Raw genomic sequence first — 24,368 nt, forward strand, 5'->3', positions numbered from 1 at the left:
GAGTTAGGCCAGGGGTCAGGAGCTGGGCCAGAAGCCTGAGTTCCTTATGCAAAGGGTCAGAGGAACAGGTCAAGTGTCAAGGTCCCTGATATGGACAGTTAAGCTTCTAGGTCAGGGGGTCAATAAATGAGTCTTTAAAGAGTTGGGGCTGGCCCGGTGGCCAAGTGGTTAAGTTTGCTTGCTCTGCTTTGGCGGCCCAGGGTTCACAGGCTCAGATCCTGGGTGCGGACATGGCACCACTTGTCAAGCCACACTGTGGTGGTGTCCCATATACAAAACAGAGGAAGACTGGCACAGATGTCAGCTCAGTGACAATCTTCCTCAAGCAAAAAGAGGAGGATTGGCAACAGATGTTAGCTCAGGGCCAATCTTCCTCACAAAAGAAAAAAAAGAGTTGGGATTCCCAGTTCAGAAGTTCCATGTCAGGAATTGGGTTTTGAATCATGGTCAAGCTAGACTGGGGCTGGGATCAGAGACCAGGGTCAGAGGTCAGAGACTGGGATAAGAAGCCTGGGGTCATAGTCAGAAGTCATGCAGTGAGGTAAGAGTCTGGGCATGGGCCAGGCAGGGGTGAGAGGTCATGGGCTAGGGTAAGAGATCAAGTTAGGATTCAGTCGTTGGGGTCAGAGATCAGAGACTTGTGCAGGCTGGGGTCACAGGTTCAGGTCAAAGGTTATGGCTGGGATCAGGGTTCAGGTGCTATGTCAGAGGTCAGGGCCCAAGGTCAGGAGCAGGATCAGAGGTAGATGCTGGGGTTAGAAGCCAGGGTAAGGCTGGGGTCAACGATAGCTGCTGGGTCACAGGTACAGGCTGGGGGTCATGGATGGGAACAGAGGTCCGGGGTGGGGTCAGAGGTCAGAGGTCAGCTGCCGGAGTTGGAGGCCGGCCAGCAGCGAGCGCGTCCTGTCCGGCCTGCAGTGTTCGCCCAGCCCATCGTGAGCCGGGCCCGGCCGGAGCTCCTGCACTCGCACTTCATCCCTACCATCGGGCGGCTGCGCAAGCGCGCGGGCAAGGTGGTGGCCGAGGAGGAGCAGCTGCGCCTGGAGGCCAAGGCCGAGGCCCAGGAGGGCGAGCTCCTGGTGCGGGACGAGTTCTCTGTGCTCTGCCGCGACCTCTACGCCCTCTACCCGCTGCTCATCCGCTACGTGGACAACAACAGGTCAGCACGTCCCCGCCGTGCACATTCACCCGACCCCTGACCTCTGACCAGCTGTAAACTTCCCGCAATTCTCACCTGACCCTGTCCAACCTTCTGACCCCACCCCACACACACACACACAACTGCTTCTGGCCCAACAAAACCCAGCCTGCTGGCCTCTGCTCCCCGACCCCTCCTGAATTGGAACCCCTGTGAGGAGACCCCCCCTTTCCCCTCCAGGCGTGGGGACACGTGGCTGTCTAATTTATGCAGGGCTTCCTCCGTCATTGAGGGAAGAAAGGCAAACAGTGCAGTCTGGCCAGCCTAGTTTCCCCCAGCAACATGGGTCTTAAACAAAAGGGCAAGCGCAGGCATTGACTAAAATCTCCCTAAAGTCAGAAGCAGTGTTAACCAGTTATTAACTCCAAGGTGCGGCCTCACTCAGGAACAGCAAGTAAATTTCAACTCCAAGTTCCATTCCGGTTGAAACATTTTAAGGTTGCAGCAGACTTTGTGAGAAAGGGTGCTCGGATTGATTAGTTATGTCTGTGAGGAGAGCAGAAAGGGAAAGTGGTGGTATGCATGCTGACATCTTTGCACATCCATCTTGTGCTCATGAGTGGGCACTGCTATAGGACAGACTCCTAGAGGTGGGGGTGCTGGGTCAGAGTGTGAACAGGTAAACTGTGGTATATTCAGACAGCGGAATACTACACAGCAATGAAAGCGAACAGCCTGTTGCAACACACAACAACGTGGATGAATCGCACAAACATCAGGTTGAATGAAAGCAGTCCGAAGAATGAAAAATAGAGTACATATCGCATCCTCTATTTATGTAACACTCAAGAACAGACAAAAATAACTTCTGGTCCAGAAGTCAGGGAGAAGGGTCATCTTTCAAGAAGAGGGAAGGCGGAGTGGCTGGAGGACACGAGGGTTCTCCTGGGGACTGGAAATGGTCTATTTCTTGACTTGGGTGGTGGTTATGCAAGTGTGTTCACTTTGTGGTAATTCATTGAGTTGACACTTTATATGTATGTTACACTTCAAGAAAAAGGTTAGAGAAAGAAAAAACTTTTTTAACAAAAGAAATGGCCATTTAAAAATTTCAAATCATCTGAATGGCCAGAATCCCCTAGAAAACTCCATCCCTCCCCCCATTGCCATCTCCTGGTCCCCCTGGTCGCCGCCCCTGAGCTCTCTCTGCGTGGTCCCCTCTCCTGGTGTCTCCGCCCCCCTCGCCGCCATCGCTCACGAGCCCCTTCCCTACCGCTCAGGGCGCACTGGCTGACGGAGCCCAATCCCAGCGCGGAGGAGCTGTTCCGGATGGTGGGCGAGATCTTCATCTACTGGTCCAAGTCCCACGTGAGTCCCCGCCCACTCCGCCCCTGCTCTCCCTAACCCCGCCCCCGCCGCCCCAAGATGCCCTCCGCCACCCCGTCTGACCCCCAGCACTGCCTCCCCCGCCAGAACTTCAAGCGCGAGGAGCAGAACTTTGTGGTGCAGAATGAGATCAACAACATGTCGTTTCTGACCGCCGACAACAAGAGCAAAATGGCCAAGGTGGGCGCTCTGCTCTGGGAGGAGGACTCAGCAGGGGTGGAGGGAACACCCTGCAGGGCTTCCGGCTGACCCTCCTCACCCAGCCAACCTGTCCGGTCCGGTCCTGTCCTGCTCACATTACCTGCAGCCCCAGCCCCCTCCCCCATCTCCCTCCCGTCTCATCCCCATCTCCTCCCTCCTCCCCATATGCCTTCTCCCCCCCAGTTCATCTTCCGCCTCTCTTCCCAATCTCCCTCCTCCCTATCTCCCTTTTCATCTCCCTCCTCCCCATCTCCCGCCTCCATCCCAATTTCCTCCTCTCCCATCTCCCATTTCTTTCCTCCTACCCCCCCTTTTTCTCCCCTCATCCTTCTCAGAACTGCCCCCCTCAGAGTCCTAAAGAACAAACCCACCCTCCTGGAGTCAAGGTCTAGAAAGGCCCAGCTCGGGGATGCGAGTCGGGTGGGGCAGAGGAGCTGGGGTAGGGCCGCGTGGAGGGGGCCTGGGGTTGTCTGAGGGCCTGGGGTAACCCTCTTGTCTCTGTCCGCAACCCGATGAAGCAGGCAGGAGATGTACAGGTCAGCCCCACGTCTGGGACCTTCCGCATGGCTCTCGGCTAATACCCTCTTCACCCCCAAACTCCAGCCTCAGCGCCGCCTCCAGGAAACCCCTGTCCCCACTCCACACCCCTCATCCTTGGCTCCCAGCCTCCATCCTCATTCCCTTCCTCCCTCCACCCCCGGAACCATCCATTCCCTCCCCAACCCTCAGCTTCTGGCAATCTAACTTTTTTTTGGTTAACTTTTGTTTAAAAAAAAAACCAGCACCTCTCAGCTTTCCCTGAAGCATCTCTCGAAGCATTGTGGGCTGAGGTCATGGGGGATGGGAAGGGGGTGGGAAAGGCACGTGCATGGCTGGGTTTAAGGCTTGGGCTCTGGAATCAGACAGACTTGGGTTAGAATCCTGACTCTTGGCAGTTAGCTGTGTGACCTTGGTCAAGTGTCATCCTTTTGAGCCTTGGATGGCATCGGGCCACTGGCCCATGGCCCCCCACCCCAGGGCTCTGCAAGGACTCAGTGAGAAGCTGCATGTGTGGCCCACGTGGGTCATGCTCGATATGACGAGCCAGCGTGGATGTGGCTCTGGCCGAAGCTTGTCATCAGTGCTTCCCATTGGCATGACTGGGCTGGCCCTGCCCATGGGTCTGCACCCAGGCTTCAGAACACGGCTGTGGGACTCTGTGCCCCGTGTTTCTGCTTCCAGATCTTTCTGGATGTCTCTTGCATCTTCTCTCTTCCTGTCTCCTTGTCTGTCTCGGTTTCTCAGTGTCTCTCTTTTTCTTCCAACTTCTCTCTTGAGACTCTTAATGGTTCTGCGTCTTTGTCTCATTCTTGGGAACTCAGTCTTGGGAGATGAAATGTGGGGTTGTGCATGTTGCATGCGGGGGGCGGAGGGGGTCGTGCTGGGAGTTCTCAGGGGATTCTGGGAGAAGAACGCCAGAGGTTGAGAAAGGCCTGAGAGTTGGGGGAAATCTGGAAGGGTTTGGGGTAGAAGTTGGGGATTTCGGATAGGGGTTAGGGTCTGGGAGGGTTGAGGGTCAGGGCTGAGGGTCTGAAATGAAAGATCAGCAAGGTCTGGGGTGGAAACTGAGGCAGGCTCTGAGATGGGAGAGGGGGTACCTGGTATCCAGGCTGGGGGCAGGAGTGTGGACAACGTCTGCAGGTTGGGGCTGGGGCAGGGGGCTGGGCTGGCACTCTGGCTGGCACTGAGCCCCGTGTCCCCACAGTCAGCTGGCTCGGACCAGGAACGCACCAAGAAGAAGCGCCGGGGGGACCGGTACTCCGTGCAGACGTCGCTGATTGTGGCCACGCTCAAGAAGATGCTGCCCATCGGCCTGAACATGTGTGCACCCACTGACCAGGACCTCATCATGCTGGCCAAGACCCGCTATGCCCTGGTGCCTGCCCAGCCCCATTCTGGGACCCTGCCAGATCCCTCTCAGCACCCCACCAAGCCCCTGGGACCCTAATGAACTCCAGGATCCCACAGGAAGCCCTCCCTTAGGGCCCTGCTGAGTCCTTCTCCAGGACCCTGAGGACTCACTGGCCCCTAGGATGCCCTGAGCCTGCCCCCAGGATGCTGAGGACCCTACTCAGGATACTGCCAGGGCCCTGGGACCGAAGGAGCCTAACTGGGACCCTTAACTAGAAAGGCCACTAAGACCCCTGGGACCCCAGGACCACACTGAGCCTTCAGGGACCCTACTGAATACCCACCCCCACCCCAGCACCACACCCAACCTGCTGGGATGCTGAGGGCCCCACCTGAGACACCATGAGCCCCCTTGAGACTCCTCCAAGCCCTCTACCAGGACCTTCCCAAACCCCTTGGGACCCACTAAAGCCCTTATGATCCCATTGGCCCTCCCCTTACTTCTGGGTCCCCACTGAGGTCCCCAGCTCACCACCTCTTTCCCTCAGGACTCTGGTGACCCCTCCCCTGGACTCTGCTGACACCCAGCTGAGCCCCCGAAGACTCAGGGGCCCAGTGAGCACCCTGTGACCCTAAGTAGCCCCCCAGAATCCTAATGGCCCCTTCTCCAGGGCCACACCCAAACCTCTGAGGTCTCAAGGATCCTCAACTGACCCCACCCTGAACCCTCTTAGGCCCTCTGGGACCCCAAAGAGGCCTCCCAGGACCCCACTTACCCCTGGCATGGGACAGCAGCCAATCCTTTTCAGCCTCAGGGACCCTAAGAAGCCCTCCCAGGATCCTGCTCTTAGACCCCTAGAACCTCCCCCAGGACGCTCCTAAGCACCCTCACAACCTACTCGCCCCCCTGGGGCCTGAAGACCACAGGCTTCTCCCCGGGATCACAAGCACCACCTCTCCTGGAACCCTAAAGGCTCCTTCCCTCTGGACCTCAAGCTCTTCCTGGGACCTCTTGAGTCCTGCCAAGACCCCAAAGAGCCCTCCAGGGCCCCTCTGACCCTTCAATTTGGTGCCCCTCTCCTTGAGGGCCCTCCTCTTCTGGGAGCCTAAGGAACCTCCACCTGCTGACCCCCCCACCTTTGGCTTCCATGTAGACCCCACCAGTCACATGGCCGAGCTGCCTGATCCCCATGACCTCTGTTGACCTTGCGTCTCCCTTATAACTCCCCTCACCCCCTCTGATCTTCGAAAACTCCCTGCCCCTCTCCCATGCACTCCTAGCCTCACGCTGACCCTCCCCGGACCCCGATCATCCTTCTGGCCTTATTTGACCTTTGAGACTATCCTATCTCCTCTCACGCCCTCCCACCCCCCCACCACGAGGCCCCTCTAATGCTTACTGTCTCTTCGCGGTGCCTCTGTGGCCTCCGATGCCCTCTAGGACCCCGCTCTGATCCTCCTGACCTTTGACCCAGTAGCTCTCAGACCCTCCCCACAGACGCCTCTCACCAGCTGCTGGGGTGACGGGTCTAGAAGGGGTCACGGGGGACGCTGGGAGCCCTCCGGAGTGACCCAGCCTGGCCATGTCTCCCCAGAAAGACACGGATGAGGAGGTCCGGGAATTTCTGCAGAACAACCTTCACCTTCAGGGAAAGGTACGCCCCCTTAATCTGCGACGCCGGGCGCCTGTCACGATATAGCAACAATCATAGCCGAAGTTCCAGCGCTTACTGTGTACCAGGCAGCGAAGGACCTCCGGGTACCCGCTCACCCGCTGCATCGTCACGGCACGGGAGGGGCCGGGTGGCCGGGGAAGCCACGCTGCGCGGAGGGGCCCTGGGAGCACCCGGCCGAGGGGGCAGCGGGCAGGGGAGGGGCCCTCACGCCGGCGGCCGTCCTTCCTCCTCAGGTCGAAGGCTCCCCTTCCCTGCGCTGGCAGATGGCCCTGTACCGGGGCCTCCCCGGCCGCGAGGAGGACGCCGACGACCCCGAGAAGATCGTGCGCAGAGTCCAGGAAGTGTCTGCCGTGCTTTACCACCTGGAGCAGGTGCGCGGGCCCGAGGGGGCCTGGAGCTCGGCTCTCTGGGCGGGGCAAGGGGCGGGCCTCGGCCATGTGGGCGTGGCCTGTTGGTGAACTGCAGGTTCTGGGCGGGGCAAGGGGCGAGCCTGGGCCCGGTGGGCGGGCCCTGTTTATGAACCCTGGGTCTCGGGGCGGGGCAAGGGGCGGACCTTGAATTTACAGCAAGGCTTAGAATGGAAACTTGGCCCTGGGGGCAGGACCTGGTGCTTAATCTTGGGCCTGGGGCGGGGCCAGGGGCAGAACTTTGGGTCTGGGAGCGGGGCCGGAGAAGACGCCTGAGTCAGTGCGCAGGGCCTTGGGCGGGCAGTGCCCCTGGGTCTGCGAGCGGGGCCAGGTCTGGAAGCAGAGCCCAGGTCAGAACCTTGACTGTTGGTGGAGCCAAGGTGTTCCTTCGGCCCGTGAGTCGGGCCTGAGTTTGGACCCAGGCACAGAGGGGCAGTTTTCCCCGGGGAGGGCCAGGGTCTTGGGGACATGACAGATTGTCCTCCCTCCAGATCGAGCACCCTTACAAGTCCAAGAAGGCCGTGTGGCACAAGCTCTTGTCCAAGCAGCGCCGGAGGGCAGTTGTCGCCTGTTTCCGCATGACCCCCCTGTACAACCTGCCCACGTAAGACCCCCAGGGAGGAGGGGAGCTTGAGGGGCAGTGGAGAAAGGGTGGCTGAGGAGGCGGGAGGACGGAGTGCCAACACGATGGGGTCTCGAGGAATGGTTGGGGGAGGCAGATGCTAGGAGGTCAGAGGGGACGTGGAGGGGAGAAGGTCCCAATGTCATCCCACACCTTCCCTTGCAGGCACCGGGCATGTAACATGTTCTTGGAGAGCTACAAGGCGGCATGGATCCTGACTGAAGACCACAGTTTTGAGGACCGCATGATAGATGACCTTTCAGTGAGCTGGGGCCTGCCTGGGGGTGTGCGGCAGAACAAGATGGGGCTGGGGCCAGACTGTTCGTTGCACACCTCCAGAGGTCGCCCCTCGCGTTGAGGGGCAGGAATGGCAGCGTCTGGCTTGGGCGGAATTGGCGGGGGGAGGGCGCCCGCGCAGGATGTGTGGGAAGAGAAAAAAGTCCAGCCCAGCAGGGCTACAGGGAAGACAGGAGGGGCTCTAGAAGCCCCTCCTCCAAGCCTCACCCCTCCCTCCAGAAAGCTGGGGAGCAGGAGGAGGAAGAGGAAGAAGTGGAGGAGAAGAAGCCAGACCCCCTGCACCAGCTGGTCCTGCACTTCAGCCGCACTGCCCTGACCGAAAAGAGGTGAGGACCCTTCCTGGGTCCTGGGGAAGGACCCCACTCCCCCCACCCCCACCCTGGCAGCCTCCCTGTTCCTCAAGAGAGACCCTCTGTGTCCTGGGGGAGCCCCACAGCTGCTCTTGTAATGTCATTTCACTAGGACAGGCAGGGTCACATGTACTGTTGTGCAGGCTGAGCACTTCACAAGGGTTCACATCACAGTTGATAGCAATTTAGGCTTTTCTAGAAGACAGTGTCTTGCTCAAACAAAATCAGTATATTATAGGGGAGAAATCAGTATATTGTGACAAATTTCCAACAGGCAGAAGTAAGGAAGGGGAGCCTTCTTATAATTCACACAAAGGCTTCATACGGGCTAATGGCAGTCTGGGAATAAATAACAGTCATAAGGATGCTGCTGCTGTCACTGATGCTAATAACAGGCAACATTTATCAAAGGCTTATTATGCGTGAGCCCCATGCTCAGTACTTGCTATATATATTCTCTCACTTAATCAAGTCAGGAGGGAGGAAGCCCAGGGCGGGGCAGTGACGCGATGACACTCACAGGGACCCAGGCTCTTCGGACTTTCCACCCTGGCCACTCTGAGCTGTTGTCTTGTGGTCGCAAGATGGATGCTGACCTTCCAGACATACCCACATGCCAGGCAGAAGAAGGGGCCACCGTTTCCTCTAAGCAAGACCAAAATCTTCCCCTCAGAGGAGAGGCCTCCCTGGCAGGCTTGTGCGCCATCTCATTGGCCAGAACTCAGACCTCGGGCTGCCACCGGCTGCAAGGGAGGCTGGGAGGCTGAGGGTCCTGTTTTCCATCCTCTGGGGAGGCAGGGACTCTGGAGTTTGGCTATCCAGGTTTGAATCCCAGCACACGCTGTGTGGCCTTGGCCAAGAAGGATCTCTGCGCCTCAGTTGTCTCATCTGTAAAATGGGGCTAGTAATCTATGTACCTCACAGGAACGCTGTGGGGAGTAATTTGTTAATATATACGAAGCACTTAGAACAGGGGCTAACAGAGTAAACACGCAGTAGGTGCTGGCCGTACTTCTATTATTATTATTATTATTATTAATAATATTATAGAGGAGACCCGTGGAGAAGGAGGTTGGTCATGTTGTCAAGTGAGGCAGCAGGTGGCAAGGTGGCCCCTGAAGCTCCAGGCTTCCATTGCACCATTCTAGCGACCCCAGTGGAAGGGAACACTGCTACCAATAGCCCCAGCAAGACCCCCAGCGTGAATTGCGTGGGACCAGCCGGGATCACATGACCATCTCTGACCTACTGTTGTGGCCAAGCAGATCAGCTCAGCCTTTCTCACATGCCCGCGCCGGCAGTGGGCAGTCTACCCCACCTGAACCCCTCGGCCTGAGCGTGGGGAGGGGTGGCTGTTAGAAGATGGGGTTCCTGACTCTCTCCCCGCTTACTTCCTCAGCAAACTGGAAGAGGATTACCTGTATATGGCGTACGCCGATATCATGGCCAAGGTGCGGCCCCGCCCCAGTCCAGGGCAGGGAGCCTCCCCTGCGAGGCCCGTCCCCTGAAAGGGCTGGGGGTGGGCGGGGCTGTCTCCTCTGTTCGCCACCCCTAACTGATGCCCCATCCCCAGAGCTGCCACCTGGAGGAAGGAGGGGAGAACACCGAAGCTGAAGAAGACGAGGTTGAGGTTTCCTTTGAGGTAGGTGGGATCGGGTCTTGGAGGAAGGGGACAGGGGACCTTGACTTCGGTCATCCCCATCCATTCAGCAGGTGTTCGCAGAGCAAGGCTCTGGCCTGGCCCTGTGCTGGGCGATGTTGGGGACACAGCAGTGACCAAGTCAGTCCACTAGGGAGACAGATACACAAGCCAGACAGTAACAGCGGGAGTATTCATGGTGATGAGGGATGCTCAGGCAGAGGGGTCCGGGCAGGATGGGGGGGCACAGGCAGAGGGATCCAGGTAGTATCAGGGGCCAGGCAGAGGGGTCGGGGCCAGGATTGGGGCCCAGGCAGAGGGGTCGGGGCCGGGATTGGGGGCCCAGGCAGAGGGGTCGGGGCCGGGATTGGGGGCCCAGGCAGAGGGGTCGGGGCCGGGATTGGGGGCCCAGGCAGAGGGGTTGGGGCTGGATGGATGGGGGGTCCAGGCAGAGGGGTCGGGGCCAGGATTGGGGGCCCAGGCAGAGGGGTCGGGGCCAGGATTGGGGGCCCAGGCAGAGGGGTCGGGGCCGGGATTGGGGGCCCAGGCAGAGGGGTTGGGGCTGGATGGATGGGGGGCCCAGGCAGAGGGGTCAGGGCTGGATGGATGGGGGCCCCGGGCAGAGGCGTCAGGGCTGGGGAAGTCAGAGAAGCTCAGGGGACCTTGGGGGAAGTCCAGGGGGCTATGGGAGTCCAGTAAGGCGCCTGACCAGCCTAGGGGGAAGGGTATCGGAGGGCTTCTCAGAGGAGGCGATGTTTGAGCAGAAAGATAAAAGGAGTGAAGTTCCAGTTGAAGAAAAGGAGAACGGTGTTCCAGGTAGGGGACACAGGACATACAAAGGCCAGGCAGTGAGAAAGAGCTAGTAAACACACAGTGGGCCCATCCATCCATCATTAAATTAAGACAGTCAGCAAGCACATCCCTGGGTTTCTTAACTTTCGTTTTGCCAGGGTCTCTTTTGGCATCTGATGAAATCTTTTTCAGAATCTTGTTTGTTTTTAAATGTATGGGATGCATTCAGAATAGAGGAAATGATACAGTACCATCTGCATTCTTTATTAATCTCTCAAATAACAAGATCTAACAGGGGGTCCAGTAGCTACTATAATTGATGGGTAGTGATGAACGTCAGCAGTATTTCGAGATGTCTGCAAAAATAGTGTGACATGGAGACATCTGTCATTCTTATTGGTGACATGACCGCAGCTTCTGCCAATACTGCTATGACTTATGGCCTCACCCGTAATGGGGGCAAAGGTGACATTTCAGTTAGAGGGTAGTAAACATAAAAATCTGAATTTTTTTTCCCCATCCAAGTTCACTGACCTCCTGGATTCTATCCACTGACGCCTTGGAGGTCCGTGGGCCCAGGTTAAGATGGCTCCATGCCCAGCCTTGTGCTGGGTGCAAGAAACAAATCCGGGACTTCAATCCGAGGGCACAGAGGGAGCTGACAGTTGAAGGCGCCAGTGGCTGTGGCTGGAGCAGGGAGGGCAGGGGTGAGGGACTGGGCTGTGAGGGGAAAAGGCTGGCCTGGTGAGCCTGGACTCACTCGGCGCTGCGGGCCTGGCTCTGCCCCAGGAGAAAGAGATGGAGAAGCAGAGGCTGCTGTACCAGCAGGCGCGGCTGCACACCCGGGGCGCCGCGGAGATGGTGCTCCAGATGATCAGTGCCTGCAAAGGTGCCCTCGCCGTGCACTCGGCTCCTCCTGAGCACGCCCTCCTGTCCCCGCTCTCCCTGCCCACCCACTCCCCGTGTGCCCAGTGGCCACACCCTCTCACCCCTGCGTGCCTGTGGTTTGCACACACACCCCAGCCCACTTGCCTTGCAGTTGTTCCACTTGCCTTGCAATTTCTCTCTCCTCTTCCAGTCACGATCACCCCTGCATGCACGCCCTTGCACCCTCCTCCACCCCCTTCCCTCGCATCCCCTGGGATGGCCGTTTTCTTGTGAGTGGAGAACGCTGCTCCGAAACCGATCGGGCCATCTTTTGCTGCCCCCTCCAGGAGAGACGGGCGCCATGGTGTCCTCCACCCTCAAGCTGGGCATCTCCATCCTAAATGGAGGCAATGCAGATGTGCAGCAGGTAACGGGTGAAGGGATTTGGGAGGATGGCTAAGGGGCGGGGTGTTCCTGTGTCACTCCCAGCTCCCCCCCCTCCCGCCCCCTCTGCAGAAAATGCTGGATTATCTGAAGGACAAGAAGGAAGTCGGCTTCTTCCAGAGCATCCAGTCGCTGATGCAGACATGCAGGTAGGCTCTGGCTACACCTTTTAGTTAAGCTGTCTGGTGTGGCTGAGCCCCCACTCCTGGTACCACTTCCGGTTCCAGGAACAGAGCCCCACTCGGAGCAGCTCGAATAACAGGGAGTTTACTCTAAGAATTCACATGGAACAATAAGGGAGGCAAAATGCCGCAGGCTTTAAGAATGAGTTGTGTTATGATCCAGACAGCTGGACTGGAAGGTTGTTCAGGATCCAAGGGGCAGCCAGCAGCGGGGAATCGGGGCTCCGATGGCCCCCAGTAATGTGGCTCGAGTCCTGTCTGCCTTTATTCGCCTCTTGCTGGCGGCTGACTTTCCCGACCCCCTGAAGCTTTCCTGTCTTTCCCTCAGCGTCCTGGATCTCAATGCCTTTGAGAGACAGAACAAGGCAGAGGGGCTGGGCATGGTGAATGAGGACGGAACCGGTGAGGCTCTCTCTTGGGTGTCCCTCTCCCCAGGACATCCTCCTCCTTCGGGATCTGCCTCCACCCCCAATGCTGCCCAGAGCTTCCTTCCTCCAAGGCTCCCCCCTCCCCAAGAGCATCCCCGATCCCCGTCGCCCCCGCCCCCCCACCCCCCGCAGTGGTCGCCCTTGCTGCCCCACCATGGTCCCCACCCCTGGGTGTCCTTCTGTCTGGGTTCTCTTGTCCATCAGCAAGTGAAGCCCGCCTGGAACATGCCCCAAACCTCCCATCCTGGTTGGTGTTCTCTCATTAATGTCCCTAATCCGGGTTAATCGACTCTCCTCTTTGCTGTGTTGTGACGTATCTAACCTTTCTGCCCTGATCCTCGCCTCCTGCCTCTCACCTCTACCTGTCCATCTCTCTCTGTCTCTTCCCTCTTCTTTCTTTTTCTCGGCTTTTACCCTCATTTCCCACTCTCTTCCTTGCTCCTTACCGCCCTTTCTCTTTCTGGGTTGTTTCTCTGTGTCTATGTCTTCATCCCTGACCGTCTCACCGTGTGTGTTTTTCTGTGTCTGTCTCTCTGTCTCCTTCGGTCTCTCTCGTTCCCTCTTTTCTCCTGCTTCCTCCTCCCATCCTGTGGCTGCCCCAGTCATCAACCGCCAGAACGGTAATTCCCCGCCCGTAACCCCTTGCTGTGCGACTGCCACCCCTTCCCTTCTAACCCCCAACCGCCCCTCCACCTGGGGGCTGAGGATCTGGGACATCCGGGGATGGAGGAACCCTTCCGTGGGTGCACCATGCCCGCGGAAAATCTGAGGTCCGGGGTCCAGAGACCAGGATTCGGGCCCCAGATTAGCCACCAACATCACCTGGGACTACGAATAAGTCTCTTACCTTCCCTAAGCCTCAGTTTCCCCATGTGTAAAATAGAAGCTAGCGAAGATGGCACAGATCCCTTTCCAGCTGGATGTTCTCGCACTTCCAGACCCAGATTCGCAGTCCCGAGGTGGTGTGATCCCCACTCCCACCTACCCAGCTCTCTGAGCCGCGACCCCAGACTGGTCGGGTCTGCGGTTCCCATCACCAACCGGATTGGTTGCCCCAGCTCCACTCTGATTGGTGTGCATGCCCCCTCTGCGCCTGCTCTGATTGGCCCATTCACCTCTTCCCTCCCCTACAGCTCACCGTGATTGGCTTCTTTCAGATGCTCGTTCTGATTGGTTTACACGCCTTCCCCTCTGCTTCTCCTGGATTGGCTGCTTTCAAGGCATCTGAGCCACTTGGCTGGCTTTCAGTCCCATCCTCAGACGAATCCCTTCCTGCTTAGAGCCTTTGGGTGAAAGTGAGCCCAACCCCCCCATAATCCATTAACCTCCACGCCCCGAACCTCTGCTGGGTCCGCAGACATTCCCGGATGTCACATAAGTGGTGACATCACGGGGATACTGATGTTGTAGAAAGACCCTTGAGGCCCCAGCTTCATGACTTGGGGCCCCTCAGGTCTCCATGAACTCTGAGGTGGGGACCCTCCCGTGTCATGGACGCTCGTGGCGCTCACAGTTCCTTTGAAGCGGTGACTGCTCCTCCCCGCGCCCCTGTGCTTTGTGCATGAGGGTGCAGTGTGCATGGGCCGTGTGCATGCGTGTGCTGTGTCCTGGCACATCTGACCCCTTCTGGGCCCTGGCCCCCTCTTTCCCCCAGGAGAAAAAGTCATGGCAGATGATGAATTCACCCAAGACCTGTTCCGATTCCTGCAACTGCTCTGCGAGGGGCACAATAATGGTGAGGAGGAGGGGCGGGTGGGCAGGAGGCCGAGGTTTGGGGGCAGTCTGCAAGGGTTGCCTGACTTAATCCATAGTCCCCTCCTCTGATTTTCAGTGATGCCTCACCACCCATCCTGACCTTGTCCTTGACCCCATTGCCCTTCATCCTTTCCTTTCAGTCCTCATCAAGCCTTGTCCACTCCCCTTCCTAAGTCTTTTGAATTTCTGGAATCTAGCCACTTTGTTTCTCTTTCACCTTCTCTCACCAGTCCAGTTCCCCAAAAGCAATCTGCCAAAAACCAATTGGCCAAGAATCGATTTGCCCAAATGAGCAATTACCCTTATGCCATTTTTCCACTGGCATTTTGCAGTGGCTGCAGAAGTTCAGTAAATGTGGTGGATTTCCATACTTTGGGTGCATATAGGGAAAAAAAAAATCACACGACATTTTTAAATGAGTCTGTTCGAATCACATTAATTTTGCTTATAAAATGCTTTGCCAGGAGGAAGGCCTACAGATTTTTTTCCTGACTTAAACAAGAGTTTTCACAGCTTTTGTTCTGGTTCAGGCAATTGAACCAGATCAGGATGACATGCAAGTTAATGAAACACATCCGGTGGTGAGAAAATATAACCCCATGTGGCACACGTAGCTTATGTGAAAGGGGCAGCTAAAATTCTGTACAGTGAACATTCTCCCCAACGCCATTTCCTCTAACAAACACGTACAGTGTCGAGGTTGTGGTTGTGACGCTTAGCAGATGATGAGGAAACCACAGACTGCCCAGAAATCAACCTGCACGACAAGAATGGGAGTAGTTATACGTGTAACTTCCGTAGAAGCTGCACCCCACGTGGCTAGTGTTCTTTAAGGTAATTGATTAGTAAAGACCTTTAACCTTCACTCTTTTCTTTTCCACAAAGGACAAAGCATGATCCATTGCTTTGCATTCTCAAAAGCTCTTATGCCCATAACTAGTTCTTCTTCAAAGTTTATTAAATATCTTCGTGCCACATGACTATGGTTTCCTCTCTTTAATTTAACTAAGGTGGAGTCAGTCTTTGGGGTTGAAGATGAACTTTATTTTCTGGATCTATGACTTTTTAGAAATGAGAATGTTCTTGTGGGTAGGATTTCTCTGTCCCAACAAATTTGCAGTCCAGTCCTCTGCCTAAATTCATGGATTCATTAACCAACCGAATCAAGGAAATATTTGGAATATCTTTCTAATCTCAGATGCCTGGCATGTCTTGAGTATTCAGTGCCATTCAAAGCAGAGAAAAGGGTGTTCCTTGTTTATTTGCATGTCTATGACAGTGTCTTCAGCTAACAGAGTCCTTTACAGGCGGGAGAGCTGTATATGTAACCATTTAGGCATATGGTCCCATTTAAATTAACGCAAAGGAGTTAGAAAACAGAATTGATGACATTTGCTTATAGAATCTCGAATATGTGAGTATACGTTCGTCTCTAACGTGAAAGCAGGCAAAATGGACATTCAGGCCGATACAGTGATTGTGAAGTGGCTGTTAGGATGTCACTGGAAAGTAAAACTTTGGAGGGAAAAGGAAAAACTTTCAAGGGCTGTAAAAGCCATCCTATACAACGTGACATTGCTGTCAGCATTCACAGGACTTAACTGAATCCGTCTTTGTTGCCTTGATAATTTGATGAGTTGGTCATTTGGCAAATGGGTCTACAGAGGTGGTTCTTAAACTTAACGTACCTAAGAATCACCTGGAGGCCTTGTTAAAATGCAGACTTCTGGGCCCCACCCCAGAATTTCTGGTTTAATAGTTCTGGGCTGGAGCCCAGGAATGTGCATTTCTAACAGGTCCCCAGGAGATGCCGCTGCTGAGTGTTGGGGCCACACTTTGAGAACCACTGCTCCGAAGCGCAGCTTTTAACCTCGGCACTCTCTTTAAGGCCCTTTAAGCACAGTTTATTGACGTACCAGGTGCTGTCCCAAATTCTTCATGTATATTAAAGCATCAACACCTCACAACGGCTCCAGAAAGTAGAGTCTGTTTTGACTACCGTGCTACATCTGGGGGAACTGAGGCACAGTCTGTGTCACACAGAGAGGTTCGATAACTTGCCTGAGGCCACACAGCTGGGAATTCCTGTAGCAAACTCTTATCTTTCAGGTCTCAGCTCAGAAGTCTCCTCCAGGGAGCCTTCTCTGACCACCCAGGCTGGGTCAGGCATCTCCTCGGCTCCTCCAGCCCCCGGGGCTTCCCCCATCACAACTCTGATCATTCCTGCCCACCCGCACCACCCCTGCCACCCATGAAGTGTTTATTGTTATTATTATTCTAGAACGTCTCAATCACACACTCAAGTAGAGAGAATGGTCTAATAACCCCCCAGGGCCCCATGGCTCGGCCTAACAGTGACCAGCTTTCTGCCATAGAACAATGTTTTTCACATCCTGGTGGGAACCACTCGGCAGAGGCTCACGACTCAGTTTATCGCAGAGGTTCTCACCCTGACTGCACGCTGGACACCTGGGGAGCTTTCAAAGATGCTGAAGCCCAGCTTTCAATGCAGTTGGTCCGGGTGGGGCCTGAGCGCTGGGATTTTTGAAAGTCTCCAGGGGATTCTAATGTGCAGCCAAGAGCGAGGTTGACAGCTACAAATGGAGTGGGTTGAGATCAGAATTCTTCTGTAGCTCACTAGACGTAGTACAGGGTGGAAAATACCAGCATGCACGGCGCATAGTCAGGGCACGTGACACTTCCATTCTGGGTACCATGGATGTAATTCCTGATTAAACGTGTGCACCAGCTCCCAATGTAAAATGGATTTCCGACTGTAGGTTGCAGTTAGAAAAGGCTGAAAAGTTGGCACGAGAACATAAACTTCACAAAGGCAGGGACTTTGTTCACTTTGACTGCTGTATCCCCAGGGCCTGGAACAGTGCCTGGCAGACAGTAACTGCTCAATAAATTTGCAGTCCCAAAGAGTAAATGGCCAGTCTTCGTATCCCGAAAGCATATAGTATATGCTTGATAAATATATATTGAATGAATGAACACATAAATGACAGATGCTTACCTCTTGCTTTTGGGAGATGCTCAATCAATATTTGTTGGATAAATGAATAGCCAATCTTCCATCTCCCCCAGCACATAGTAGGCATTCGATAAAAATGTTTGGAAACAAATGGAGGACTGAATCTCCACTTTCCTCTGTTACATTGTAGGTCAAAGAAACATATCTTGGAAAACAATGAGTGAATAAATAATTGACCCTTCACCACAGCTGGCATGTGGTAGGCCCTCCATAAGTATTTATTACATAAATAAATAAATAAATGATTCTCCATCTTGCTCTGACACACAGTAGGTACTTAATAAAGAGTTATTACATAAATTAATGATTATATGCCTTCTGGCATACAACAGGCACTCAATAAGCTCATTGCGTAAAGGAATAAATGGCCCACTCTCCACCTCCCCTAGCACATAGTAGATTCTCGACGAATGAATGACTTTTTATCTCCCTAGATTTCCAGAACTACCTACGGACACAGACAGGGAACACGACCACTATTAACATCATCATCTGCACGGTGGACTACCTCCTGCGGCTGCAGGTCAGGATGTGAGGCCGTCCAGGAGTGGCCTGGGTCGGGGGCCGTGGGGCCACGGTTGGCCCCGGCACCCCCTCACACCCTGTCGGCCCCCAGGAGTCCATCAGCGACTTCTACTGGTACTACTCCGGCAAGGATGTCATCGAGGAGCAGGGCAAGAGGAACTTTTCCAAGGCCATGTCGGTGGCGAAACAGGTGTTCAACAGCCTCACCGAGTACATCCAGGTAGGGCCCGCCCGCGGGCGCGGGGTGGGCGGGGCGCCCCCGCATCCGCGCCCCGCCCGGCGCTCACGCAGCCCTCCGCCGCCAGGGCCCCTGCACCGGGAACCAGCAGAGCCTGGCGCACAGCCGCCTCTGGGACGCCGTGGTGGGATTCCTGCACGTGTTTGCCCACATGATGATGAAGCTCGCTCAGGTTCGGGCCCCTCTGTCTTGCTCCAGCGGCTTCCGGGCATCCCCCCAAGGGGCGCGTCCCCAAGTCTTGCCCCATCGGCCAGTTTCTCACCCAAGCGCTCCTGCCAAGTTCCGCTCCGGTTCCCTCCCGGTGTCCAAATCCATCTTCCTTCCGGATGGGCTCTCCGCTTGACCCCGCCCCTCCTCTGCCACCGCCAATCGGCTCTTTGCCATCCGCGCTTCCATTGGTCTGGCGTCTGGGCCACGCCCCCTCTGGCCCGGAGCTCCTCTCTGATTGGCTGATGTTCTTTCCTCGCTGACGGGGTCATCTCAGGTTCAGACAGCCCCGGGGATGGGATGGGGGCCGGCTTGCAGATCAGGGCCCGGGGCTGAAGGAGTATTTTGCTTCTTTCTTCTGCGTGCGGCAGATGACGCCCATCCCGGGCACCCATGATGTAAGGTCCCTGCCGAGCCCCGGTCTCCCATCTCTAGAATCTTCGTGCTCCCCTTTTCCCCAGCACCCGCGCCCCCCTGCAGCCTTGTCAGTGTCTCACGAACACCTTATCCATTTGCTCTGCTTCTGTCTGGTAAACGTATTCGAGGCTGCCATAGACACTGCACCAGGGCTCGACATCTGAAGGGGCGCCAGCCGCCTTGTAGAGAATCATACACATACCGGTGTATTTATTACAGTAGTTTTCCAGCAGATGGCAGTCAAGTTGCCTGTATATTATAATTTCCCAACAGCAAGAGTGTTGAGGAGGGGTGCCTTTTCTGATTCACTCAGAGGTGCCACAGGGGCTGGCAGAAATCCTGTCTGGTGTCATCTGCCTTTTGAAAGGAGCTGAATTTAAGAATGCAATTCCTCAGTGTCAGGCTGCTGGCATAACCTGAAAATTCTAGAGAGTGTCTGTATCTTCGTGCTGCAAATCCTGCAGTGTTAATTCATCAGCGTGATCTAGGGGTAGGGGCAAAGGCTAGAAATCCGATGCAAAGTGGTGGCTTATGGGGGTGGAGTGGGGGGATTGATCAGTTCACATCACAGATCCGGGGCCTAGAGTGATGTCCGCAGAAATGCCTCTCTCCTCTCTGGCTTCATTCTCAGTCAGGCTCTCCCCACGGGCTGCAAAAGTGGCGCCCAGGCTCCCAGGCACCCCTGCTAACAGCTCCGGGGGAAGAGAACCCCTCTTTCTTGGGAACCTCTGGAAAAGCCCTTTCGATGGTCTCTGATTGGACTGTTGGGTCACATGCCCATCCCTGAGCCAATCACCGTGGCCGGGGAAAGAGAGCTCTGATTGGCCAGGCCTGGTCACGTAGCCACCCCTAGACCAGGAACGTGGGGTTCCCCCCTGAGCTCTGAGAGTGAAGTTGTTAAGAGAAGCAAGGGGCTGCATCGTGGGCGGGCGCACACAGCAGACACCGCTCGGCTTCGGATTTTGAGATCCTGGAATGTTGGAATCTTACAGTCCGATTGCAGAGCTTTGGGAGTGTGGCAATGTGTTAGGGTAGAAGGAGCCTTACATCCCATTTGTTTGGCATCTTTCCCCTCCTTCATTTTTTTTTTTAGTTAGAACCATATGAAATTACCACTTTGTGGGTCAAAAATTGGCAATTTTCTGGAGCTCAACCTGATATAATAAGGATCCTGTGGCAGAATTGTGACTATTTTGGAGACTTCTGTGGGTCCTACTTCTGTGGGCACTGTGACAGGGGAGGCAATGTGTCCCCACATTCTTCCCAAATGGCTTACCAGAAAACACATGGCTGTATCTCCCAGCCTTTTTCCTGAACTCAGAGTCCCACTTTTTTCCATCTCTCATTCATTCAACAAACAGGTGTCAAGCACCCAACATAGCCCAGGTGCAGTGCTGAGCTCTCTCCCTTCCCAGATCTGTATCTCTGTCCCCAGTACTTGCTTCTTCTGTCTCTGTCTCTCTTGGCCCCAAGCATCTGCTCTCCGAGCCCCGTCCTCCCTCCAGTCCTCCTCATCTGCCAGCCCCTGGCCCCGCACATCACTTGTTGGGCTGCTTTCCCAGAAGTGCCAACCCCGCCCCCACAATCTTGTCTCTCTGCCCCTTCCCCTGCTTCCGAGGAACATATCTGGACTCGGGTCCCCTCGGAGGTAAGAGGGTAGAACAAAGGGGTCTTAGGCCCTGCTGGGCGGGGGAGGAGGGGAAGGCGTCTCTGCAGAGACCAGCCCTGACATAGCTGACATGGGGGTCTCTAGGACTCGAGCCAGATTGAGCTGTTGAAGGAGCTGCTGGATCTGCAGAAGGACATGGTGGTGATGTTGCTGTCACTACTAGAAGGTAAATGCCCAGCAGGTGGGGGTGAAGGAGGGTACGAAGGTGCAGACCACCCCAAGAATGGCCCCCTGAGCCCCAGGAGACCCTAACCTTCCACCCCGTCTGACATCATGTCAGGGTCAAAGCCACAATAACAAGCCCGGCAAACACTTATTGTGTTTGCTGCCTGGACGTTTAGGAGTTCATTGAATGCCCAGAGAAATCTTAATAAGGTGGATGGCCTGGATGCTTTTTAAAATTTACATATTTATTTATTCACTAAATGTGTCAGTTAGCTTCTGCTGCCTAACAAATATCCCCACAATTTAGTGACTTCAAACAACTATAATTTGTTACTGATTAATAAAACAATTTAACTAGTAGACAAATACTTTTTTCTGTAGAGGTTCGTAAAGAGTGTCCTTGTTCTTTTATATGGCTGCATAGTACTCCACGGTGTGGGCATACAGCAATTCATTTAACCACACGCCTATCAATGGACATTCAAGGATTTAAAAAAATATTTTGCTATTACAAACAATGTTGCAATGAAGAATGCTCTTACAGTGGCTTGCTTTTCTTGTAACTAATTGTTTGCTTTTAAAAATCAGAAGGTTCCCTTTAAACATCAGATTTCCAGCTTTTCTTGAAAAATTGAAAGATTTGGTGACCCTGGATCCACATTCTCACATGGCAAAAATCAGCTGCCCTGGATTAAATCGCTGAATTATATCAATGTTAAATCTCTTGATTTTGATGAGTGTGCTATGGTTATGTAAAAGAATGTCCTTGTCTCTTAGGACACATACACTGAAATGTTTAGGCTAAAAAGGCCACATGTCTGCAACTTACTCTCAAATGGTTCAGGGAAAAAATATACATGGGAGGGAAATTATAAAGCAAATGTGGCAAAATGTAAACAATTGGTGAATCTGGAATATATAAGCGTTCCCTCCACCATTCTTGCAACTTTCATGTAAATTTGAAATTATATTAAAATTGAAAGGTGCAAAAAGAAGCCGGAGCCAGTTTGTTTTAGAGGGGGTGTGGGAGCCCAGTTTGCCACAGTCTCCACCTTGCCCTGCTGTCTCACCCTTTGTCCTGCCTCCCTCATCTGTGGACCTGCTTGGCCTCTGGGGGCTAGGGGAAGGCTTAGGTGTGTGAGCTCTGAGGTCATGCAGCTCGGGGTCAAGTCCTCCTCAACCCCTTCCTGGCTAAGGAAGCCGGAGTGTGTGGCTTACTCTGAATCTCAGTGTCCTCTGTAAAAATGGATAGTAATGTCCCTTCTTGAGAGAGCATGGATGAGATCAAGGATGAGAGCACGCCAGAGCAGCCCTGGGCATGGCGTCTGGCTTATGCCATTGTCATCTTTATTGATGACTCCCCAGCTCTCGGGGGAGGTGGACAAAGACAGGATCAGCCAGGTTCACCTGCTGCTGGTGCAGATCAGGAAGTGCCCTGTGCCCTCTGAAGGGAGACCTGGGAGCTGGTGCAGGAAGCTTCCGCCAGCACAGTGCATCCTGGGGGCTCCTGAGCTGGAGAGAGGCAAGCCCGCTGGGGCCCCAGAAAGGAGGCTTTGCCGGGCTGCACTGACCTGGGGCCGCCTGCAGGGAACGTGGTGAATGGCATGATTGCCCGGCAGATGGTGGACATGCTGGTGGAATCCTCATCCAACGTGGAGATGATCCTCAAGTTCTTCGACATGTTCCTCAAGCTCAAGGACATCGTGGGCTCTGAGGCCTTCCAGGACTACGTCACCGATCCCCGTGGCCTCATCTCCAAGAAGGACTTCCAGAAGGTGGGTGCTGGAAGGCGGATGGGTGTGGGTGCCACGGGCCGGTCGTGTCCTTCCTGGCTGCCTGCCTTGGGCAGGAGACGTCTCTGCAAGCCTCAGTTTCTTTCTCTGTAAAATGGGGATAAAACAGTCCTTGGTCGTTTTGAAGATGAAATGCATTAACACAGATAAGAACCGTTATTTCTATTATCATTATTAATAGTCATAATATTATCATCATTATCAATCGAGATCAGTTATTCAGTTGATAAACATCTACTGAGTTTCTCTTCTCTGCTGGGCCCTGTGCTGGGACCATGGACACAGCCGTGACCGAGACAGACGCAGCCCTGTCTTCATGAGGCTTATAGTCTAATGAGGGAGGCAGTCACTACTGACCGTTGCAGGTCTAACTCATGAGGCTGTGAGGAGGGAAATGCAGAAACCAATCTGGCTCTGCCCTTCCTGTGTCACCCCAGGTAAGTCACTGTCTACTCTGAGCCTCAGTTTCCTCCTCTGTGCAGTGGGCTAGGATGATGACATTAACTCTCTCACGGGACTGCAGAGAGGGTGGACAGCGTGTGGCCAAGGCTGGAACACAGGAGCGCACCACGTGAGCCGCTGTTATTCCTGCCAGATGGTTTCCATCACTGTTTTATCAACTTTTTCTTTTGAAATAACTTCAGGCTCATAGAGAAGTTGCCAGAACAGTACATAGAGTTTCTGCCTTCCCTTTACCCCTATTGCCCAAATGTTAACTTTTTACCACGTTTGCTCTGTCACGAGTCCCCTTTACCTCTAAATACCTCAGCGTGTGTCCCCTGAGAACGAGTTCATTGTCTTACAGAACCACAGAACAATTATGCAAATCAGGAAATTAGCATCCACACAATGCTGCTGTCTGCGGACCTTACTCAGTTGTCACTCCTGGAAGAAATTCTTTTCCCTGCCAGGGATCCAGTCCAGGGGCGGGGACTGCATTTAGGCACCGTGGCTCGTTAGCCCCCTCCAATCCCACACGCTTCCTTGATCTGTGTGTCTTTCATGACCTTGACAATTTTGAAGAATAGAGGTCAGTTGGTTTATAGAATGGCCCAGTGTGGGTTTGTCTGAATTTTCCTCATGATGCCATACATCTTTGGCTGGAATGTCATGGAAAGGACCTGTCCTTCTCAGTGCCTCGTATCAGGAGGAACGCGAGGTTGGTTCTTCCCGATACTGTGGATGTTAACGTGGCTCCCTTGGTTATGGTGGAGTCTCCCCTCGTCCCCACTGTCCGGATGCTACCATGAGGACGTGCTCTGAGACCGTGTGAATGTCCTGCTCGCCCTCTAGGGTTAGCATCCGTTGATGATTCTTGCCGGAAACAACTGTGACTATGGTAATTGACAAATGGTGGTTTTTCTAATTTCACCCTACCCGTTATATTTATCAGTTACCATTTTACCATAAGGGAGAGTTCTTCCCTTCTCCTCCATTTATTTACTCATTTGTCCATTTACCTATCTATATCTGTGTAGACTCGAGGCCTCTTATTTTAATCTAGGGGTTGCAGTCACTACTGTCCATCAGCATTTGAATAAGCTCAGGATCTCCTGAGTTAAAAATAAGGTGCCCCAGTGTTGGCCCGGTGGCGCAGCAGTTAAGTTCGCACGTTGCGCTTCTGTGGCCCGGGGTTTTCAGGTTCGGATCCTGGGTGTGGACCTACACACCGCTCATCAAGCCATGCTGTGGCAGGTGTCCCACGTATAAAGTAGAGGAAGATGGGCACGGATGTTAGCTCACGGCCAATCTTCCTCAGCAAAAAGAGGAGGATTGGCGGCAGATGTTAGCTCAGGGCTGATCTTCCTCAAAAAGGAAATAAATAAATGGATAGATAAAGTGCCCCCTGCCTCCCAGCACCTCTGAGCATCTCTCCCCACTTCTCAGCCACGCCTCCCAAGAGCTGTCAACCCTCACTCACTCCCTTCTCACCTCCCACTCCTTCCCTGATTCAGGGCTGGCTGCTCTTGGCAGCATTTGCCACGGTCGGCCATTTCCTCCCCCAGCAAAGCCTGCTTCCCTGGGCATCCGTGCCACACACTCCCAGGGCCCCCACCTTCCTTGCCAATCGCTTGCCAGCCCGGGACCTCCTCCTCCAGGAAGAAGAGGATCTAACGCTTATCATGGCCTCCCTCTGTGCCAGGTCCTGTGTGTAAATGGATTCGTTCACTGAATCCTTACAGCAGCCCTCTGTGGTAAGGACTGTTTCTTAGCCCCATTTTACAGAAGTGGAAACTGAGGCA

General features: G+C 54.5%; 1 protein-coding gene and 1 long non-coding RNA gene across 9 annotated transcripts in view; one reads left to right on the plus strand and one right to left on the minus strand.

Annotated features, from left to right (window-relative positions):
• RYR1 (ryanodine receptor 1) overlaps window positions 1–24,368 on the plus strand; it is a 106,663-nt gene that overhangs the window by 58,695 nt on the left and 23,600 nt on the right. The window contains exons 67-89 of one of the 5 annotated variants that reach the window (XR_011498491.1): window positions 919–1,159; window positions 2,419–2,506; window positions 2,612–2,704; window positions 3,247–3,261; window positions 4,470–4,640; window positions 6,211–6,270; window positions 6,525–6,662; window positions 7,190–7,302; window positions 7,486–7,582; window positions 7,837–7,943; window positions 9,367–9,418; window positions 9,541–9,609; window positions 11,188–11,287; window positions 11,613–11,692; window positions 11,782–11,858; window positions 12,220–12,293; window positions 12,922–12,939; window positions 13,974–14,054; window positions 17,546–17,634; window positions 17,728–17,856; window positions 17,942–18,046; window positions 20,252–20,333; window positions 21,952–22,107. Coding sequence is in view for 4 of the 5 variants with exons in the window: in XM_070498820.1 (XP_070354921.1) it covers window positions 919–1,159; window positions 2,419–2,506; window positions 2,612–2,704; window positions 3,247–3,261; window positions 4,470–4,640; window positions 6,211–6,270; window positions 6,525–6,662; window positions 7,190–7,302; window positions 7,486–7,582; window positions 7,837–7,943; window positions 9,367–9,418; window positions 9,541–9,609; window positions 11,188–11,287; window positions 11,613–11,692; window positions 11,782–11,858; window positions 12,220–12,293; window positions 12,922–12,939; window positions 13,974–14,054; window positions 17,546–17,634; window positions 17,728–17,856; window positions 17,942–18,046; window positions 20,252–20,333; window positions 21,920–22,107 (2,267 nt within the window). In the remaining variant the exon portion in view is untranslated. Of the gene's footprint in view, window positions 1–918; window positions 1,160–2,418; window positions 2,507–2,611; window positions 2,705–3,246; window positions 3,262–4,469; window positions 4,641–6,210; window positions 6,271–6,524; window positions 6,663–7,189; window positions 7,303–7,485; window positions 7,583–7,836; window positions 7,944–9,366; window positions 9,419–9,540; window positions 9,610–11,187; window positions 11,288–11,612; window positions 11,693–11,781; window positions 11,859–12,219; window positions 12,294–12,921; window positions 12,940–13,973; window positions 14,055–17,545; window positions 17,635–17,727; window positions 17,857–17,941; window positions 18,047–20,251; window positions 20,334–21,919; window positions 22,108–24,368 lie in introns of all 5 variants that reach the window. The other 4 variants (XM_070498820.1, XM_070498818.1, XM_070498817.1 and 1 more) reach the window with 4 other exon arrangements.
• LOC106836066 (uncharacterized) lies at window positions 10,631–13,362 on the minus strand. 4 transcript variants are annotated; one of them, XR_011498492.1, is made up of 4 exons: window positions 13,167–13,362; window positions 11,451–11,662; window positions 10,933–11,085; window positions 10,631–10,754 (listed from the first exon to the last, which is right to left on the minus strand). It is a non-coding gene; the product is annotated as an uncharacterized lncRNA (long non-coding RNA). The 4 variants fall into 4 exon arrangements; XR_011498493.1 differs by having other exon boundaries at window positions 10,933–11,118; XR_011498495.1 differs by having other exon boundaries at window positions 11,431–11,662; window positions 13,167–13,332.

This window comes from Equus asinus, chromosome 26 (genome assembly GCF_041296235.1).
Source record: "Equus asinus isolate D_3611 breed Donkey chromosome 26, EquAss-T2T_v2, whole genome shotgun sequence".
Lineage (NCBI taxonomy): Eukaryota > Metazoa > Chordata > Mammalia > Perissodactyla > Equidae > Equus > Equus asinus.